At 42.2% G+C, this 15,893-nt stretch overlaps 2 protein-coding genes across 2 annotated transcripts; both read left to right on the top strand.

The window, feature by feature from the left end:
* Positions 1 to 409: 409 nt before the first annotated feature.
* On the top strand, positions 410 to 5,885 carry LOC310782358 (arachidonate 12-lipoxygenase, 12R-type-like; the record flags this gene model as incomplete). The annotated part of the gene is made up of 14 exons (XM_083643023.1): positions 410 to 556; positions 674 to 878; positions 1,014 to 1,095; positions 1,204 to 1,326; positions 1,495 to 1,598; positions 2,194 to 2,366; positions 3,501 to 3,644; positions 3,790 to 3,993; positions 4,208 to 4,294; positions 4,417 to 4,583; positions 4,769 to 4,890; positions 5,011 to 5,111; positions 5,394 to 5,564; positions 5,706 to 5,885. The coding sequence occupies 14 exons, from the start codon at positions 410 to 412 to the stop codon at positions 5,883 to 5,885; spliced, it is 2,010 nt and encodes a 669-aa protein (XP_083499149.1).
* A 2,089-nt stretch (positions 5,886 to 7,974) lies between these two features.
* On the top strand, positions 7,975 to 15,139 carry epm2a (EPM2A glucan phosphatase, laforin; the record flags this gene model as incomplete). Its single annotated transcript, XM_083643360.1, has 4 exons — positions 7,975 to 8,221; positions 8,949 to 9,123; positions 13,803 to 14,047; positions 14,856 to 15,139. 4 exons carry the CDS (start codon positions 7,975 to 7,977, stop codon positions 15,137 to 15,139), a joined length of 951 nt encoding a protein of 316 aa, XP_083499486.1.
* Between the last annotated feature and the right edge of the window lie 754 nt (positions 15,140 to 15,893).

Raw genomic sequence — 15,893 nt, 5'->3', positions numbered from 1 at the left:
CTGTGCTGGTCTGCTCTGGTGTGGTCGAAAATAGACGACCCTGCCTCAGGGCACAATACAATGACCCATACCTCCACAAATATGACAGATGACTCCCCACACTGGAAAACCAGGGACCCTGGATGACAATGCACAATGCTTCAACAATGGAGTGTGTGTGTGTGTGTGTGTGTGTGTGTGTGTGTGTGTGTGTGTGTGTGTGTGTGTGTGTGTGTGTGTGTGTGTGTGTGTGTGTGTGTGTGTGTGTGTGTGTGTGTGTGTGTGTGTGAGAGAGAGAAAACAATAATAGATTTTGTGATATGATACATACTGTATTTTCCTATTCTGGTTACTTTTGTACAATGTTAGCATATTATGAACAATTACAATTGAATGTTTGACATTTCCTGTTTTTTTCTACAGAGTGATCATGGCTGAGTACAAGCTAGAGGTGACAACAGGTGACACAAAAGATGCAGGAACATTTGACTACATATTTGTCACCTTAATTGGAACTGAAGGAGAGAGTGAGCGTACAGAGTTGAACAACTATGGCATTGATTTTACAGCTGCGAAGGTAAGTTGAATTTGCGGCTGTGTAGTGATTACTTAATACATGCACCATTTAACTTAAGGCATTGTGTTGGTTGATGGAGGGTAATTTCACGACCCTACCTGAACCCTTCCCCCACAGACTGGGACCTATACTGTGAAAACTGCTTCGTCTCTGGGGAAACTTCTACTGGTCAAGCTGGAGAAAGATCCCTATTTGTATCTCCCAGAAAACGAGTGGTTCTGCTCCAAAATTGTGGTGACCACTCCAGAGGAAGAAGTCATCCTTTTCCCCTGTCACAGATGGGTGTCCAGGGGGGAACTTGTTGAGCTCAGAGGAGGGAAAGGTCTGCTTCCAATATACACAAAAATGATTAGGATATCTCTTCTGCTCAAGATTCCTGTTAATGTTAAAATATATTCGTTGTGTAATTTCTAATGTGACTAATTTTGTGTCCATATTGTTATCCTGATCTCCTCAGCCATGAAGGCATCTGAGGAGGAGCACCGCCTACTGATTGACAACCGTAAACAAGAGCTGGAATTTAAAACCTCCTTGTTCCAGTAAGGTTTTCATGTCCACAATGTGTACCTAGATCTGCAGTTAAACTCTCAGAAGCCTATCTCTAGACAAATATTTACATGCTCTCAGTTTTGCTTTCTGTGTTTTAGATGGGAGGTGGATGCTGAGGGACAGCCCCACAAAAGCAACTTCAAAGATGTCTCTGAGCTCCCAGCTGAAATCCGCTTTTCCATGTCCAAATCATTTGAAATACTTTATACGAAGAAAATGATGTGAGTTTTGTGTTTATTTTTAAGTTGGAGCACCACTTGGTTCCAAGATAGTCATATCCCTTACCCTTTTTAAGCCAAAATATTTATATATATATTGAAATAGTAATGTTTAATCATCTGCATTGTCCTTGCCCTTTTACAGTATAATCTTTCTTACCCCTAACTCAGGTCTGCTGAATCCAACCTTAAGGGAATGACAGGATCTAGTGAAGAGTGGGAAAACATTGAGGCCATGAAAAAGGTTTTCTCGTTCAAAGAGACTGCGATGTCAGGTATAGCAGAAGTTATCAATAGCATTGCAGGTTAACTCAACTGCAACTTTCTCATTATCACTAGTGGAATATATCTGTCCCTGTGTGACTGGCAGCCTCTCGTCTCTCTCTCCCCAGAGGGTTTTCATAGTCCACTTCACTGATTACAACATGTTACAACAACAATCTGGAGCTTTCCATGGTGCTGAACCTGTCTTGAGTCATTTTGGCCACTGATTAGCCATTTTTGGCCACTGATACATTTTCACATGTAAAAATTGTACATGTGATCACGCTGAATCATTCATGGCATAGCTGTGACCAAACACAATTCTGCTCACTCAGACACAGACACACACACTTTGCATCCTACTACTACTAGTGGACCCATGGGGGTTAGTCTCCCCTGGTCTGGAACACAGTGGTCTCCAAAGCCTCACTCAAAGACACACTCAAATTAATCATAAATCACTGATGATATCACTTATGTATAGAATCGGTGATGTCACTTGAGCACTCAGTGATCACATTACATCCACTGTATGAGTTTCTCTGGCTGTTGTTCCTTATTTTCATGACTTTATGAAAATGTATCTGTCAACTGCCCTCCTTCCAGAGTATGTCTCAGAGCATTGGAGTGAAGATGACTTTTATGGATTCCAGTTTCTGAATGCAACCAACCCCAATGTGATCGAGCGCTGCCTGAAGCTTCCCTCCAACTTTCCAGTCACAGAGGAGATGGTGAAGCCATTCCTGGAAGGTGGAAGCTCTCTGCAGATGGAAATGGAGGTCTGGAAGAGGAGTGCCTCAGCTGTCTTTGCAGACAATTTATACTACGTAGTTTTAAACCTATGCTTGTGTAGCAGTGAGATGATGACCCTACGGCAGTGATTCCCAACCTGTGGGCCGCGGCCCCCTGGTGGGCCGCGAAGGTATTGCAAGTGGGCCGCCAAATCATTTCCAAAAAAGTATGATTTTTGAAAAAAAAAAAAAAAAAATTTTTTTGAAAGATTTTGAAAAATCATACTTGAAAAAGTATGATTTTTGTTTCTTTGATGTTATTGCTTTTGCTTGAATTGAAGTTTCATCTTTACATCATCTTTATATTGGGTTTGTGTTTATTTGTAACCCTATCGATTTAATGGGCTTTCTTCTGATATTTGGATTTTGTTTGGATCTGATATTGGATGTCAAATTGTTATGAGAATGCATTTTTCCATTGTTGAAGGATACCGTTATTTATTAATCATTTGTTAATTAGCCTGTTACAGACAGCCCCTTGCTTGTCATTTCTGACATCTGTGTGGTGCTGATGGACAGCTCCTTGAATGATTGGTGTGTGTGTGTGTGTGTGTGTGTGTGTGTGTGTGTGTGTGTGTGTGTGTGTGCGTGTGTGTGTGTGTGTGTGTGTGTGTGTGGACAGCTCCTTGAAAACTGTAATACTGAAGGTGTTGCAACATGTTACAGGTGCTGTGTTAGTGACTGTGGAGCTTCCAACATGTTTCTCCTGTATTCAGTTCAGTCCTTTATGTTCAATTTTCAATAAGAAAGTGCTCTGAGAACGCATTATATGGCCTTTGTATTTATGGGGTCGGAGGTGGGCCGCGAACATTTTTGAGACATAAAAGTGGGCCCTGAGTTGGAAAAGGTTGGGAACCACTGCCCTACGGTCTATGACTAGCAGTCTGAGATAGCACTCAGATTCTTAGCACTCTGAGATTCTGTGAATGAAAAGTGCGGTATAAATAAAATGAATGAATGAATGAATGAATGAATTATGACTCTTGAACACTGATGATGGTTGGATAACAGGTTGACTGCTTAATGTTCTCTTTGTTTAACATTAAATAACATTTTCCTGCATGTGGGGAATGGATCACTTCCATTTGTTATTCTTTCTTCTATCTGTGACTCCCATAACAGAAAGGCAACGTATTCCTCTGTGACTACAAGAGGATGGAGGGGTTAGCCACAAGGATGTATAACGGTGAACCTCTACCTCTGACTGCTGGGCTCGGCTTGTTCTACATGAACCCAGAGAAGAAACTCATGCCAATCGCAATCCAGGTATTTCACCGATGAATCAATGCCTGTATTCATACTGTTAATATGGATGTAGAATATTTTGTCAAATCACCAATGGTGTATTATACTTTCATAAAAGTCTAAATAGCCACATTGTATGAAAAGAAAAATCTTTTTGACATTTCAGCTGCATCAACAACCGTCTGAGCAGAATCCCATTTTTCTGCCGAGTGACCCAGAAAGCGACTGGATGCTAGCCAAGATGTTTCTGAAAAATGCAGACGTCTTGCAATATGAGTCTGTTTATCACCTCATGAACACTCATTTTCTGGCAGAAGCCTTTGCTATTGCCACTCTTCGCAGCTTCCCTGCAATTCATCCCTTCTACAAGGTATGGTCACATAGGGGAGATCATGGAGTTCAGTTGTTTCCCTGCCAATGTTTTGTGATCTGAACATGACATTGCATGATTTTACTTATGATTATGATCTTGAATCGTAAATTGATTACTGTGTAAAATGTGAATTTAGCTGTAGCATAAATCACAAATTGATTGTTAATGTAATTTAATTTCTATTATTCTCCCTGTTGTCTCATCTGTACAGCTACTGATCCCACACTTCCGCTACACCTTCCAAATAAACACTGTTGGACGCAAAGTTCTTTTGGCACCAAATGGACCTTTCAGCACAGTATGATTCTTTGACCCATATTTTTTAATATTGAATATTCAGAACTTGAACCTTAAAATCCAATTACAGTATTGTGAGCAAGAGATTCAGCCCAATCTAATGAAGCCTCACATTGTGTGTAGAGTTCCCTTGGACTAGAGGGGATGGCCGAGATCATGAGAAGGGCTCACTCTGAAACGACCTACAGCTCCCTCTGTCTGCCAGACAACATTGCTGCACGAGGACTGGAGTCCATCCCCAACTTTTACTACAGAGAGGATGGACTGAAGCTGTGGAGCATCATCAACAGGTGATAAAATAAAATCATGTCATGACATATATATAGCTTTGGTCATAAACTTTACAGTACTTGAGTACTTGAGCAGGTAGTAAGGATGGAGACAATGTTAGTTGGCTGGCACAAAATGATCTAATTCAAGAAATTATAGGGTTTGAAAATCATTAAGTCACAAAGCTCTTGCGCTTCCTCTCCAGCTTTGCTAAGGCAATGGTGAAGTACTATTACCCCTCAGATAGTGACGTGTGTAGAGACCCGGAGCTCCAGGCATGGATCAAGGAGATATTCACCCATTGCTTCTTAGGAAACAGAAGCTCAGGTCATTTATTTATGTTCTCGTCATATAATTGTGTAAACAGCAAATCTATAAATGTACATACAGACATAAATATTTCCAATAATGGTATAAAATGATTGATGATGACGGTGACACCAACAGGGATTCCTGAAAGCTTTCGCACTGTGGAGGAAGTGATCAAGTTTGTCACCATGGTGATCTTCACAGTGTCTGCTCAACATTCTGCAGTCAACAATGGGCAGGTGAGATCATTAAGAATTGGGGAAAAAGATGCTTTATGAATTCAAACAAATTTGATAATAGATTAGGGTCATCAAACATATGGCACATGTGCAAGATCAGTAGGATATCATCTGAATAAAGTGATGAAAACATGACCTTTCTTATATAGTTTTATATAATTGTATGTAATGCCGTTAATCTGACATTTATTGTCTGTGGGTTTCAGTTAAAGATGGGCCCACAACCCCAAAATAAATAGACAGACCTGCAATAGATACTGAAACATCTCTCTTAATTTTTAGTATGACTACAACAGCTGGATGGCCAACAGCTCTCTCCTGATGCGCAAAGCTCCTCCAACCACTAAGGGGCAGTCTAACATGAAGACAATCATGGCAACGCTCCCAAATGTTGGAGAGACAGTCAAATTCATGTCAATGGTTTGGCTGCTTGCCAGCAAATACAGCGATGTCGTAAGTTTGGCTGACATGATTGAATACACACTTTGGCCTACGTGACTAATCCATTTAGAACTGCCTATGGTATCTTAAACAGTCTGCTGTGTCAGTGGTCAGTCATGTTTCCCCTCTGGTTTTTCTGTGTCTTTTTGACAGGTTCTTCTGGGTACATATCCTGAAGAACGCTTTGATGAACCTGCCCCCAAGCAGATGATTAAGGAATTTCAAGCAGAGTTGTCCATCCTCAGTGAGGCCATTACAAAGAGGAACTCAACCCTCACAGTGCCTTACAACTACTTAAACCCTGCTGAAATGGAGAACAGTGTAGCTGTCTAAATAAGTCTGTGGGGTTGGCCTACAGTAAAACACAGCTTAATTGCTGCTCAACCTGCATTGATGTCATTTGCAAAAATCTTAATTTTGTTTTTGTTTTTTGCATTTTATTTCCCATTCATAGTCTTAGTTTAGGCTATATTATAGTACTTTTTTTTTTTTTTATTAAAACAAATATTATAATAGTCCCCCATGTTGTTTGATTATGCCACTAATGAGGAAGTTTCATGTTACATTAATCTGTTTGGAAGTTATACGAGGGATCAGCCGAGCAGCATTTTGGTAAACAAACCGCATCAGTTTTTCTTTGGCTACTAGTTCAGTGAGTTTTGGTCGTAGAGTGATAAGATTGGAATCTGTGCATTCTCAGCTTTCATTTGACATCTTGTTGAACTCTTACTGATGGAAACAAACAGTATTATCCATGCCAAACATTACCGCGACCACTGTTACAGTAGCCTTTTGCTGTGGTAGTGCCCTTGGAAAGTGGAAACTATAACATCTGTAACCATTCATGACCAAACTTTCCACAAAGTTTCATGCAAATCCATTCAGACAAAAAAAAACATGTTATTGTATGGGGGGTTATGTTTTCGCCCCATATAACAACAACCTTATAATCTATATTAGAACCTTTTTCCTGTGAGATGATTGATGTCTTTAAACCACAATAAGCTTTCGTGTAATCGCTGTCCAGCAGAATCTAAACTTATTTCAAATGTAAAAATGTGCTTGTATTATCCAACAAACATGCATTATTGATTATGTTAAGAGGGCCTTTATTTTATACTTAGAGAAATGCATGAGCTACTGACCAACAATTTCAAAACAAAAGTTGCTTGTGTCTTATCTCATGTCATGTGTAATCTGTCTCCTCTATACAGTGGCTAACAGTATACATCATATTATATGTATCTATTATGATGGGGACAGCAAAAGAGAATGACCCATAGGTGTGTGCATTGATTTTGTAGTAGTTAGTTACTGCATTTCTGGACCACCAGCACCTCTGCGGTGTCTCCAATATTCTGAATTGTTACTCTCTATTTCATGAATAAATGCTAAGGTGAATAGACTGCTCATTGTCTTTGAAAAGATGACCCATATGAGTGATAAGATCAGTGCATAATATGGGGGATGTGACATTGCTCCAAGGAAACGTTCAATGGTCAGCTGCTAGGTCTATATCAGTTCAAGGTACTCCCATACTACCTGGACACCTGGCTGATCTGTGCCCAAAGCAGCATCCTATAAGAATGCAAAGTGTCTGTCAGTGAGTGTGTGTGTGTGAGCAGAATTGTGTTTGGCCACAGCTACACTGTAGACCTATGCCATATTCATGTGCGATCCTGCTGAATCTTTCAGCCAGTTTAAAGAGCACCCCATGCGGGTGACCTGACGGAGCTGGATTTTTGAATTTGGTAATTAGGGCAAACTAAATGGGCAAACATGGCTAATCAGTGGCCAAAATGACTCAAGACAGGCTCAGCACCATGGAGAGCTCCAGAGTGGAGGAGCCCACAGGTGCTCCGCACAGTCCGCAGTGGAGGAGCCCACAAGTGAGTAGAGTTATAATCATCCAATTGAAGTGGACTATGAAAACCCTCTGGGGAGAGAGGAGAGGCTGCATGCCAACTGTGAGCGAGGCCTGACTAAATGGCCAGTCACACAGGGACGAGTATTCCAAAATGCCGCTAGTGCAGTTAAAACAACATATTCCAAGAATAGTTCCCAGACAAATCAATTCAATGATTGAAATGTAGAAATTATTAATCATAAACATAATCTAAGATTATGTTTATCCTCTGTCACAGAGGATAAATTTATGTCAGACCATTATTTGTGGCTGGTTTATGCTTAGAGCAGCTTTGGTGGTCTCCGCCGATGTGTGGTGGTGCCTGGAAATTGGGACAGAGTGGGACCTCACTGCTTCTTCCTCCTCTTTGCTGCAGACTAGAGTTTATTTTTAGGCTAGACAGACATCCGGAAATGTATGGGATTAAAGAGGAGCATGAGGCAAATGACATGACCCGTAACCCCGGCATACTGAGTTTGGAGGACGTAACGTTACCTTAACATTATTGCTGCGACAATGTTATTCAGATTCGGTGTGATTCTCACTCCGGAGTGCACAGATGTCGAGGTGTTTGTTTTGGGTTCCCGTGCCGAAATGGGCCACTGGGACCCCGACAGGGCGGTGCAGATGAAAGCCAGACAAAACGTCCTGTCACAGCACGAGCCATGTCTGTGGACCGGCGACGTGCAGCTGGCAGAGCCGTGCAAAGACAGCCTGTGGTTCAAGTTCATCCGAAAAGTCAGCGGAAGTTACCTCTGGGAAGGTAGTAGACTGTCATGATAATGTGCATGGCATGTGTTTAAAAGGCTATAAAAGTGGCGTCACGTCACATATATTTAATTTTAATCACCCCATAACGTTACAGGTGCAGAAATAATAATAATTCGCCGCCATTATTGGTTCATCCTTTTGTAATGCTTCCTTATAACCACGCGGTGGCGGTAAAGACACACCTCATATTTGCCATTCCTGCTGTACTCCCTTCTGTATTAGATACATTATGTTCTCCCATTCAACAAAATATATCATTTTGTACAATAAAAGGAAGTTTAGGAAAGATAATATTATCTTTATCATTATGAATCATAAGGATCTTGTTATACTGGCTGTTTACATCCCCCCTACAACACTAGATGTTCTAATGTAGGCATGTTCGATGAATTAACACACATTATTTTGGATATTGGTATTGAAAACCACAATTTTCTAATGTGTGGTGATGAATACACCTAAGGAAGAGATGATGTAGTAGTAGATCTGAACTTAGATGAAAATATAGGGGAGAAACTGTGCTCTGTGGTTGAAATGGAAATGTTTAACATCCCATTAAAGAGAAAATCAACTGATTTCAACTGAGATTTCGGTAACTATGGTAATGCACTGCTAGAAATGTGTAGAAATCTTTATAGATGCCTTGGGCCTGCCCTGTTTTGTCCATGTATGATCCCTTACTGGGTAAATTTGGATCACTATGTTATCTTTGTTACCAGGCAACGGTCCCCACCATGACAGATGTTGCATATATGACGAGAGGAACGTCGTGGATGGAGTGTACTGCCACCCGATTGGTCACTGGATAGAGGAGACGGGCCACACAGATGAGATGAAACACACCACCAACTTTTACTTCGGCGTGGCCGATCTGAAAGCCATGCATTTCTCCAGGTAATAGGCTACAACAAAAAAGGCCTCTTGGCATGACTATGTATGTGGATGTTATGAATAACTGAATGTCATGTGGTTCAGTGTCAGTTTAAATGATGCAGCACTAAGTTTCCTCAATCCGCCCATCTTGAATTTCATGTCATTTGCATATTCATACAATCTGTCTTCGCCTCACCTCTCTCATCTCCAGAGAGAAATTGCCACAACGACCTGCAAAACTGCCTAAGCACTCTTCCATGCAGCCTTTAAGTGAGTTTCACTAATAGAGATCCGTCATCCAACGTCACAGTAATGAAATGTGATGCTTGTTGGACGTTATTGTTTGTCTGCATTTGCAATGTGAAATCTGATGTGTATGCCTCATTTAATCATGCTTTTAAATTAATGAGATCCCCTGACGCCATTGCATTGCCATAATATAAAGTCTGGGGAAAGGATCCACCTCTCTTCCCATTTCAACGCTACTCAATCCTTTCATTATGTCTCCTTTATTCTTTTATATCTTCTGTGCAAGGTTGAATTCTTCTGCGAGCTGATATCGAATCTTTCACTTGTGATTGTTCCAGGATCATACTTTTTATTTGAGTAAAGAATAGAGTCAGAATGAAGTCAGTCACGACGACGTTATGCAGCCTCGCTCTTTCCCTCATTCACCCTCTTGCTGTATGTCTCCAGCTGGGCCTTTTGTTTTTCTAACCTTGTTCTCCCATTCATTTGTAGCTGCCGTGTGACTGTGGCTCCTCTGAGTCAGTTAGCAATTCATTCAGACCAACAAACACTGGCCCGTTGTACAAAATTAAACCAGGTGTGTTGCATCCTCAGCCTGGGGGGCTCATAGGGATTCAGCCAGAATTCAGTTTAATCTTTTGGGCACCTCATACACTAGCTAGCTATTTTTCTTTTCTTTTTTTTAAGTATGTTTATTCATTTTTTAGTTATCAGAGGGGCAAACAGTCAGTGAAGAATGCGATAACAAATAATATGCCCTCCGTCCCCAGTCACCCACAACACAACACACACAATCTCCACAAAAATAATAACAGCAAAACATAAAACCAAACACACAAACAAAAACAAACGCACAGAGCACCTACAGTAGGCAGAAGGTTAACACTGTAAAAACAAAAAGTACAGCAGGGGTATGCAGACACAATAAATGGATAAAGGCCCACCACATGTCATATGTCAGACCATGCCAGTCCGCAGAGACCACTCCGAAGGGCCCGGGCCCTATCCTCTCCAATATAGTCCAGAAAGGGGATCCAGATTTGAAAAAATTTGAATGGCCTATACTTGAGCCAAAAGCTGATAGCTTCCAGAGGGAGAAGTTCCATAACACTCCGAATCCACTGCGAAACTGTTGGGGCTGAGTCTGAGATCCACTGAAGAAGAACACATCTTCTTGCACTATAGATAAGCACTTTGAGCAGCTTCAATGAAGAGGAGACAAGGTTTAATGCTGCTGTATGTAGTCCCAGAATGCAGGAGATAGGGTCAAGTGTAATTTTTTTCCCGAATATGGTATCAACTTCTTTACACACTTTGACCCAGAAGTCATGAATAGCAGGGCAAACAAAAATACAGTGGAAATATGAACCTTCATCTAGCTAATTTTATTAATGATAAATCTAACAGGGGAAAGTGGTAATGACCCTAAATTGATTTGTATTAGAGGAGTGTGGCAAAATTGACAGAAACTGTGTATGAGAAAAGGCTCTCATTTCCATTCTCCTCCTCGCCAATAGTTTGTTTTATCTCCTCCCTCTTCACAGGCATTTTAGGGAGATAGATAGCGAGTCGTTTGGCTCAGTCTCGTAACATCTCAACGACACGTTTGGCTAAATGAAGTCATTTCCTGTTTCCAGATTGAATAGCTGCATTAAAAGCAGCCAGTCTACACACTGCAGCTGAAATAGAACTCAGGAGGTAATGGTTCTTCTGAATCTACGAGGCTGTGGGTTCGTAAATGAGAGGTGGATGACAGGAGACATTTTCATGCTCAATACAAACACACACACACACACACACACACACACACACACACACACAAACAAACAAACAAACAACAACCAACACAGACCCACTTAACCTACCCAAACATGCCTTTCTTGTTTAAGGCACACATCGATATACCACCATACACAGCAGAAATGAGGCTGGGACCCCCTGAGGCAGTGAACACATTCCTTGCATAAGAATCGGCGGGCTTGATTGGTGCCGTCAGGTTTTAATTTGTGTTCAAGACCTTTACACTGCTCATGTCAAGGACCTGTGTTCAGTAGGAGGCACCGTGCCCTAGCTTGTACCTTGCCTATTAATAGCTTTTTAAATTAGTCACCCAGACAACCTTAAATCAGTGTAGCCCCAAGTATCATCATGCACACTCACCTCTGCAATGTGCGTCTCATTCTTTCATTCAAAGAGACTTTAACTCACTTTACATGTGTCTTGTCCCACAATAATACTTCATTCAATTCAAAGGAGAGGAGACGCCAAGGATGCTAGGCCATGTTTGTAACGAGGCACAATTGCTCAACTGTGAGTATGAGCTGATGGCAAGTATGAGCTGATGGCACACAGTTGCACGATGGCGCACGTTTGCCCAACTGTGATTTGCACAACTGTGATGTCACTCGGGCAGTTGTGATGTCATCAGTGATGTCACTCGAGCAACTCTGATCTTATCTCTCCCTACTATAATTGGAGAGTCACGAAAGTGACATTATCAGTGATGTCATAGTCTCCAGTCTCCACCCTAGAAATCTTGCTAGTTACTCTGTGGTAAATAATAAGAATAAAGAAAAATGTGTCCAAACTTGAGACTGGTAGCCTAATTTGTATAGTAGAAATCTCTACTATTTTCTAATTTCTTATCCCATAAATCATTGCACAACCCCTCGCAATTATTTTGCGACCCCCACGTTGAGAACCACTGATCTAACAATGCTGTTTTTGCAGCAAGTTCTTCAGTAAAAGCCAGAGGTCCCCTGGTCACAGCCAGTCGCCAACAGGAGCAGAGAGATCTCTGCAGTGCCACTCTTACTTCGCAGTTACAGCGTCCTTTCTATACTGGACAGTCTTTATACTTTATACTGTCCTTCTATTTTATATTCAAATTTTTGTGGAAAAAAATGTTTTATTTCAATAGTTTTTCCATGTACTGTGATGCAATGACTCTAAAGCACTATAATCCAATATAAAGCGGTGTGTCCCATTTGTCCAGTGCAGTAATAATTTCTGGTATTGATTCAGATCATGATCAGTCATGGGAGAATTGTGAAATTGTATCCATGAAAATGTGTGGGGATCCTGTAGGGGGGGGGGGGGCAAATGAAGGAAAGAAAGAAAGAGAGACAAAAGAAAGATGTTTGCTCTTCTGACAATATTCCACTCGGCTTACTGTATCCTGCGAAGAGAAGAATGTGAGTAGTGAACTGCTAAGGTCAGCGTGCCTGTGGTCTGTCTGAAATGTACTGTTCCAAAATGACTCATCATTTCCCTCACTTGAACTTCTGTGCAATTGCCACTCTCCCTCCCTCCCTTCCTCTTTATCCATTTCCTTTTGCCCTCAGTGTCTGTCCCTCTCTTTACACCCTGTCTGTCTCTTTACACCCTGTCTGTCTCTTTACTCCTGGTCTGTCTCTTTACACCCTGTCTGTCTCTTTACTCCTGGTCTGTCTCTTTACACCTTGTCTGTCTCTTTACACCCTGTCTGTCTCTTTACACCTTGTCTGTCTCTTTACACCTTGTCTGTCTCATTACACCTTGTCTGTCTCTTTACTCCTGGTCTGTCTCTTTACACCTTGTCTGTCTCTTTACACCCTGTCTGTCTCTTTACACCTTGTCTGTCTCTTTACACCCTGTCTGTCTCTTTACAACCTGTCTGTCTGTTTACACCCTGTCTGTCTCTTTACACCTTGTCTGTCTCTTTACTCCTGGTCTGTCTCTTTACACCTTGTCTGTCTCTTTACACCCTGTCTGTCTCTTTACACCCTGTCTGTCTCTTTACACCTTGTCTGTCTCTTTACACCTTGTCTGTCTCTTTACACCCTGTCTGTCTCTTTACACCCTGTCTGTCTCTTTACACCTTGTCTGTCTCTTTACACCTTGTCTGTCTCTTTACACCCTGTCTGTCTCTTTACACCTTGTCTGTCTCTTTACACCCTGTCTGTCTCTTTACACCTTGTCTGTCTCTTTATGCCCTGCCTGTCCCTTTACACCTTGTCTGTCTCTTTACACCCTGTCTGTCTCTTTACCCCCTGTCTGTCTCTTTATGCCCTGTCTGTCTTTTTATACCCTGTCTGTCTCTTTACACCTTGTGTGTCTCTTTACAACCTGTGTGTCTCTTTACCTCCTGTCTCTAGTAGTGTGGACCACCCTCTGTCCTAATGCTTTAGCCAGGCATTACTCTAGTAGTGTGGACCACTATTGCTTTAGCCAGGCATTACTCTAGTAGTGTGGACCACTTACCCTATCTAGTGACGCGACGCTATCCAATTGTGCACCACTTTGACAACAAGGAGCATCGCTAGAATGTATTTTCTCTGCAGTAATTGGACATTGGGCAGTCAGTCATCGGTTGGACTCCCACAATGAGTCATTGCAGCATGTGCAGCATATAATGAGGAGTCTAATATGCAAGTAAATAAATAATCCATCCCTGTGTGTGGCCCCCCCAGGGTGCTGCCACGAGTGTGGCTGGGCAGCTGTCCTCGCCAGGTGGAACATGTGACACTCAAGCTAAAGCGGGAGTTGGGCGTTACCGCGGTGATGAACTTCCAGACAGAGTGGGACGTGGTGAACAACTCCCACGGCTGCAGGCGCGACCCTGGAGAAGCCATGACCCCGGAGACCTTGATGCGTCTGTACAAGGACTGTGGCCTGGTGTACGTGTGGATGCCCACACCGGATATGTGCACTGAGGGTGAGGTGACACATAAGAATGCATTTTGGTCCTCTTTTTCTTCACCCAAACAATGTCTTCCTTATGCCACCCTGTACTTTGTGCAGTGCAAATTATTCGCTCAAGGCTACTACTCGCATTGACTTTGTATGTGTGAACGCGCAGTTAGGGTTCAGAGTCAGAGTCTCTATCTGTGTTATCTTCATAGTTTTGGCTAAACACAATTGTCTAATGGCAGATATCCCAGATTCAGATCACCTGCAAAATTTATTTTACGAAAATCTGTTCATAGGTTTTGGGATATCCTGCTGACAGACAGAAAGACCAACTAATGGGGCAAAAACATGTCCTTCCTATACTTGCATCGACTGTTGTATACAGTATATTGTAAATTACGGTACAGTACAGTATGTATATTTGATGTATTTAGTGATTCATGTCTCAGTGGACACTTGTGTCTTTGGCTTGTAGTCCATAAAATCTATAGGACTACAATTCCCTTGATGTGCAGCAACTAGGGAAATGTTTGACACAGGTGTACATTTTGCTAATCAAGTGATGATGTATCAACCTTTAATACTGCTGCATTCACTTGTCGCCTGTTTATGCCTGAAGGTCTATGACGGAAAGCTTGCAATAAGATTTTTGCACAGATGTGAGTGTGTGGATATACTGCCTTTTTCACTTGCATCGACTGCAAAAGTTGATGCAAGTTGGTGAATATGTATGTAAGTGAATCAACAAGTGAATCAATGTATGACAGCAGCATGTTAAGTGTAATATAAGCACTGACAGCTTCCTGTGTTGCTGCCATTATGTGCTCCTGCAGGCCGTGTCAGGATGCTTCCCCAGGCTGTATTCCTGCTGCATGGTCTGCTGGAGAACGCTCACACGGTCTACGTCCACTGCAACGCTGGAGTGGGCCGCTCCACTGCAGCTGTGTGCGGCCTGCTCATGTACGTCCTGGGCTGGAGCCTGAGGAAGGTGCAGTACTTTGTCACAGCCAGGAGGGCGGCGGTGTACATAGACGAGGAGGCGTTAGTCCAAGCCCAGGCAGACTTCCTCCAGAAGTTTGGACAGCTGCGATCGTCCGTCTCTTACCCCGAGACTTGAGAGTCTACTCGCCGCGTTGAGAAATTGATGTAGAATTGACACTTTACTAGTGCAGTGCCCGTTCAGCCCGCTGCTGCCCAGAGTTTGTTTATTCAATGTATGACAAATGGATGTAGAATTGACAATTATGGGGGCTCCACTAGACTGTTGAAAAGTTACGGTAAATCTAGAAATTATTGCATTTGAAGTTGAAATGTGAGAGGGGGGGTGAAACATTTGTATAGTCAGCATGATCTATATTGTGGTGCCAGAAGGTGAAATAATTCTGAGGAGAATTTAAACTTCTATCCACTTTGATCTAATGCAAATGACCCGTCTTTGAGTAGCTGTCATAACCTGGTCGATCCCCACATTCCCCAGGTGTCCAGCGAGAGTTCTGCTGGCTGTGTTAGCCTTTAACTTTGGGGAATACTCTCTGACTTTAGCATACAGCTGATGCAAGTTGTGCAATTTGGGTCAGCTGAGGCCATGAGTAGATGTCCAGAGGGTTTTTGGAAAGATCTTTTGTTTTGGCCTTGTTTGTTTGTATTAATCAATGAACACAGCTGACATTTTGAGAAGGCGACTTGCAGCTGATTTAAAGGGTGAACAGTAATGAGTGAGAGGGACTCGCAGCTCGCACCCAAACAGACCAATGGCAGTCTAACAGAGAGCGAATGTAACAAGGCCAGAGACGTTGTGCAGGGTGAGGTTTCTCAGTTCAAGGTGCGATATGAAGGGAAGTCAAACAAACGAGGAGAGAAATATAAAGTCT

This window comes from Poromitra crassiceps (assembly GCF_964638095.1).
Source record: "Poromitra crassiceps genome assembly, chromosome: 9".
In the NCBI taxonomy this organism is placed as follows: domain Eukaryota; kingdom Metazoa; phylum Chordata; class Actinopteri; order Beryciformes; family Melamphaidae; genus Poromitra; species Poromitra crassiceps.
This window is presented reverse-complemented; position numbering and strand designations above follow the sequence as displayed.